Genomic DNA, 6,019 nt, shown 5'->3' with positions numbered 1-6,019 from the left:
CAGGAAAAACCTTTAAAAAAGGCCGAAAACCTTCAGGAGAGCAACAGAGGAGGATCTCTATCAGGATGGGCAGAAGTTCAAAAATATGTCATGTGTACAGATGAACAACATAACAGAGTTACAACACATTCAATGCATATGACAGCGGCAGGACCAGGGTCCAGATATAACCACGATCTATGATCCATGAATGTGCGTCCATCATGTAATCAGGGATAGGGTACAAGTAAATGGACCTGTCAAGACTAACTAACATTCATACACCGTAGGCACAGCTACAAGAGCAATTTTGGGGTCTTGCCCAAGTGTCTTGCCCAAGGACACATTGACATGGGCTGGCGGAGCCGGGGATTGAACTGCCGATCCTCTGATTGAAGGACGACCCTGCTACCCCTGAACCACAGTCGCACAAGTCTGGGCAGCAAGTTGAAACCATCCTTGTAGTTACCACCATGTTCATCTGCGTGACCAGACTCTTTGTGAGGACCTTTCTCAGAATCAGTATGATGCAGAAACTAACAGAGATTACAATGAAAACTATCAGTGCAGTTATTCCTATTTTGCCAAACTGGCAGCTGGCCTAGCGTTTGTTGTAACCAATCCTATGATCCCGACCAGCATTGTCTTTTAGAGACTGTTTTAGCCTTCAGAGTTTAGACATGGTCATAGTGAATGTTCCTTCAGGTGCAGTGTTATAATGTGTATAAGTCTATTTTGCCATGCCATTCTACTTCCTGTAGCTGTCCGCCTAGTTCCATAAGAGCCTCACTTGTGTAATTAATGAACTGTTGCTGGTAAAAAAAATCAACAATTTTGTCTGGTGTCATCCATGGAAATGTATATATTCTTGCTTTAAACTCTTCACGGATCCCGCTGGGTTGCATTGTACCATCGAAATAAACTCTGGGCTCTTCTCTTCTAACTGTGGTTCTATTTGGGGACTTGTTTACTCTAATTTGTTTTCTACAGTTTTGTACACCACCTGCACAGGTACTTTCATCCTTACTAATGTACAGAGGCCAATCCTCCGCGATGGAAGAGTACCAGCACGTCATTGCCACAAATCCAATAACTATCTGTTACGGCTAACGTCTGTTCCATGAAGACATGAGTGGGAACTATCATGGTTACATTATGGCGTGTCTGATCTAGCACAAAGTACATCAAGAAAAAACAGAAAGCAAAAGGTAAGGAAAATGTTTTATTTCTGTTTCAGGTTCTTTCCATAAGGCAGTAGAGCTTAGCGTCTGCTTTCTGCTGCGTTCTCCCTCAACAACGGACAAATTTCCAATACCGTTGCCGCATTAGAAACTCAGTCACAAATGGAGAAAATAGATTTGAAGAATACTGAAGTTGCCCTTTAAAGGATTGTTCCTCGTTCATCTCCCAGCATGCTCAGCGACCTTTCCGTCACATCCCTGACCTTATCACAATGAAATACAGCTTGAAACCAAAACAATGCAGAAGTCTTTCTTTATTTCACATAAAATACACCGCTGTCAGACCCCCATGCATCCTCATGTAGACGTGTGAACATTTATTGCACATGAAACTGTTCAAAGTCCCTGTTGAGAGCATCATGCTGGCCAGCAGAAAATGACATCAATGAAAGAAACACAAAGCGTGTCTCACAATACTTAAACAATTTATTACCGCACATTGATAGTCATCAATTCTGCAACAAAGTTCAATAGCTGTAATTTAATGCACTATACACATCCTTCGTTAAATGGCTTCCAACTGCAACCAGCTGATGAGAACAATCACACACACACACACACACACACTCGTACACGCACACACTCCCTATGGTATATCTGGAATGATATCTTGTATCATTGAACATACAGTACGTTCAAACTACACGTGTAAGTTTACAGTGACATTCTTCTGCTCATCGACACCGCTGCACAAATGCATATTGAGTTAGATGTTTCTACTGAGAGGCTTTAGTCTGATGGGACAATTAAAAACAGCGGTGTGCAAGTCCGCATAGACAGCGCTGATATTGAGGTGAGGCGATGTGCTGCCGCATTTTAAAAGGAGGTGCCAGTGGCTGTTGCCTAGCAAGCCCCACGATCACTTTTTCCGCATAGCATTTTGAAGCTGTCGTCATTAATATATGCGCAGCATCTCCAGAAAATGTCACTGGGTGTCCACAGGGCCGGTCAGTCTCTTACTTCAGAGGCTGCTGAGATTTTAAGATTCCTATCCAGGGAAGACGACCCATACTCTCCCTACTCGTCAAATACGGACGCTCAGTCGGTGCCCCTCGCCGTCTGATACCCGGTCTGAGACGCACTGGGCTTTCAACTAACGGCAATGTAAGCCCAGCTACGTCCTTAATAGGCGGTCAGAGCAGCTGATGTAGCATAAAGAGCGAGAATGTTTCCACATAGGGCAGGTGGAAGTGAAGGTTGCATGGGTCAACGCAGGACTTTCACCCAGGAGACCGCTGTTTGTGTTCCGTGTGAGTGAAGTCAAGACAAGTTGACATATTTTACTGTAGTTTTGTTAAATAACTCCAGTTAAGCAAAGACTGACTTATAATACGTAACATACATACATGTTTTGACCCAAACAGCAACCTTTTCCAAACCTGACCGAGGAGTTTTGCCGCATAAGTAAACCTACGTTGGTTTATTTTGAAAAAAAGACTGTACGTAAGTAATGAACGGAAACTGTACGCTTCCTGCGAACACAGAAGTTTATTTTGAAAATATACTGTGTAGACGTAACTAGCGTAAGTTGTTTTTGGAAAGTAATAAATGTAAGATCGGAGACTGACACGTCGTCCCTGACTGTCGAGGGGATCCGAGAACATCGGACTGAAGTGTTGGTATTTGACCCAAAAAAAAAACTGCACAATCCTCTAAAATCGTTTTGAATCACAAAAATGTGTAGAATTGTTTAATGTTTTTAAATGTTTCAGTCAAAAAACACATTAGTAATATATCTGATGGTGGCCAAATATTTTAGAGAGTAACTACATATTTTGACTTTGGACTAAGATGTATTTGACAACCTGAGTCAGACTTGTCATGTGTCATGGCCATTTACATGCTATTGTAGGGCCACCTTCAATGTGCTGCAATTGTCCAATTCAGGGGTTAAATCCATCTATGGTGAATAATCTTTGCCAACAAGAAATAGGCCAAAAGCCAGTTTAGGAATAACATTATACTGTAGCATCAAACAGAAGACTCTATATAATGGGACTTTCGAGATCGGATTAAAATAGGAGAGGATTTGTAGGGAAAATTGAGGAAAAACAGGTTTAATCTTGAACCAACAAGTCAAGAGAAATGATTTTGCTTGGCCGCCCCGCAGTTATAGAATTATGAGTAAAACATAAAGTTGCTTTTCAACTGGCCCCACTTTTTTCTTCTTTCTACCAATTTGAGATTGTTTTGTCAACTGCTGTTTCCAAGGACAACAATGAGCAGTCAAGTCACGTCGCATGCTGACGTATATATGTATGAGAACTGTGTAGAGAACTAAATTAAACGTGTGTTTTCCCAATGAAACATGTGATAAAGTGACATACTGAGTGCATATTTGTGCTTCCATCAGTGTTAACACTGTTCCTGTACTGGCTGAGTTTTGCCGTGCAGCCTTACGTCCTCCTGATCCTTTGGCTGTTGTCCACAGAAGCTTACTGCAAACACACATCTGGTGGATCTGAATGCTTGATGGTTTTACATTATAATCCTTAAGATTTTAATCATACATGCCCTTGTTTGGATTCTATTTATGGCATGGGTTTTGTTGAACTTACTGAGACATTTGTTATTTTATAAATTTCTCTTTTACTCTGTTATTATTCCTGGTGATGTCTACTATAGGTGTCCAGACATGACTCCTGGGGCCTGCTGGCCCCGCAGGCTGCATCCATCCACGATTGTGTTGGATTCAGTTATCAGACAGCCGGAGAGCAACATGAGGGATCAAGCTGCCAGAGCACGAAATAAATCAATAAAACAAGATGTCGAGCATGTAGGCTCAGCTCCACATACATCCCTTCATTTTTCTCTTCTGTCCTCTTCATACTTTTTATATGGGTGACTCCCGGCTGGTGCCCAAAGTGAGTCAAATCTTCATGCCAAGCTTGGCTTTCTGTGGGAGGACATAGGATCATCAGGTTAAATGCCTTCCACCTGCCTATCACCTTATACAATCAACATTTTAAAGCTTCATAAACAATATGATATGATAGTGGCCAGCATTTATTACCATATTTACATGTTTACATACGTAAACATGAAGTGTTTCAGACACTTAAAGTTACCATGAGGAACTTTCATATTGTGTTGTTGTTGGCGGTCCCTGTGGACCAAAGCGGTGGTGTTCCCCTAGCTCCATGGTCTCTTTAGAAAACCTCTCACCGTACTACAGAACGATCTAACACTCAGCTCAGTCCTGGTTCTGGTTCTCCTGTGCCTCCATTCTCATGGTGCGGTTTTATATAACTTTTTCTGATACCTGTATGTTCCCCTTCTTTGTATATTTTGGCTGTTGTCAAACAAACTTCACAAATACGTTATTAACCATGTATTACTTCTTTATTTACTGCTTGTGAATTCTAAATAGGAAGACTTGATAAAATACAACTTAAAGCTTTACTGTCAGTCGTACAGTAGAAAACCTACTCTTGTGTCTTTAGATGAACAGAGGGATCACAAGAACAAGGGTGAAAGGTGAACTTACGATGCCAGAGGCGTGTTTTGGTTTGACGCTGTAGGAAGCCTTCTCCTTGGCCTGTCGGAAAGACTCTTCTGCTGCTTTTAACCTGCACAACACACAATATGAATGCAAGTAATATGAATACACCGATACTGATTGTGTGGCTTCTTAAGAATACTGGCAAAGCTCTGTGGAACATTTGTGGGTGGTAAAATAATATTCGAATGGACCTCGGTTTCAGCAGATTTCCACGTGTGGAAATATCTATTTGACCAATGAAATAATTTGTTCTAACTGTCATAAAGAATATTGCCTTCATTCTGCATTAATAATTAGCCTTGTGCCTCTCTTTGTTTCAGGGAGTGTGTATTGCAAAGGGCGTTTGTTTTGTGCGTAACGGAGTGTCAGACAAATGGGCGTTATTCAGACGACTGGTGTTTCGGAATGATGGGTGCGTATGACATCCTACATATAGTTACTCCACTTTTTTTGTGCGTATTGCTACTAGAGTCAACCTGTCAATTCAATTTCTGCTCGTTACATGCATACGGTCTTTTCAAAATAAACTCGTCTTCAAAGGACCAAATCGTGAAATAAGTTTGGGCAACACAACCTCTTAATTAGGAGTAGGATATGTAGGTTTTTAAATATCTACAGACGTGCAGTTACTGAAGTAAGAAAGTTAAATGAAAAGTAAATCAACTTTGACTTTTCGTTTCACATGCATGGGGAACGAACAATGGTCTTCCCCATGAAGGATTGCTTTGTTTGAGCCATTCATTTTACATTCAATGCATTTTAGAAAAAGAAAACTGCAGTTTTTAGAGCAGCACGTGTTACTGTACCTCTCCTTGAGAATGACTTTGTTCTCCTTCTTCCACTGGTCCTTGAAGTCCGAGGAGAACTCGTGCCATACGCAGAATAAAGTGTTGGGTGAAGGCTCCTTTTCTCCTGACTTGGCCTTCACGGAGAAGAACACTGTGAGCTCCAGGAACCTGACAGGACACCATCAGAAGTTTACTTATTGACATTCCCTTTTTACCCTGCAGTTGAGAGGAAATACGACATTGGAGCTAAAAGGCCTAACGGTGCAGACGAAGATTGAGAAAAGTCCAATAACTGAGAGCAGATTTGTGTATCAGAACCTCTGGACTGTATATAAAATAGTTCACATTGAGAAAATAGCTTACTTCTGTGTTTTTACTTAAAGCACTTAAAGCAAACTTGGGAAATTAGAATGTTGTGATGATTTTTTTGTGATGTGGACAAACGTGGTAGTGTTTTTCTGAGAACCGAAGATCCAAAAACCAACCAGAGCACCAGATTCCCTTCAGAA

The 6,019-nt window shown here is 41.2% G+C and overlaps 1 protein-coding gene across 1 annotated transcript in view; it reads right to left on the bottom strand.

The window, feature by feature from the left end:
* Positions 1-4,089: 4,089 nt before the first annotated feature.
* fmn2b (formin 2b) overlaps positions 4,090-6,019 on the bottom strand; it is a 19,015-nt gene continuing 17,085 nt past the window's right edge. Inside the window, exons 18-20 of the mRNA XM_034559092.1 lie at positions 5,529-5,678; positions 4,708-4,789; positions 4,090-4,116 (exon numbers count right to left, since the gene is read on the bottom strand). Of these exons, the coding sequence (XP_034414983.1) occupies positions 4,090-4,116; positions 4,708-4,789; positions 5,529-5,678 (259 nt within the window). The remainder of the gene's footprint in view (positions 4,117-4,707; positions 4,790-5,528; positions 5,679-6,019) is intronic.

The sequence above is a fragment of the Cyclopterus lumpus genome, chromosome 19 (genome assembly GCF_009769545.1).
Source record: "Cyclopterus lumpus isolate fCycLum1 chromosome 19, fCycLum1.pri, whole genome shotgun sequence".
Classification (NCBI taxonomy): Eukaryota; Metazoa; Chordata; class Actinopteri; order Perciformes; family Cyclopteridae; genus Cyclopterus; species Cyclopterus lumpus.
The sequence above is the reverse complement of the archived record's forward strand: the minus strand, read 5'-3'. Positions and strand labels throughout refer to the sequence as shown.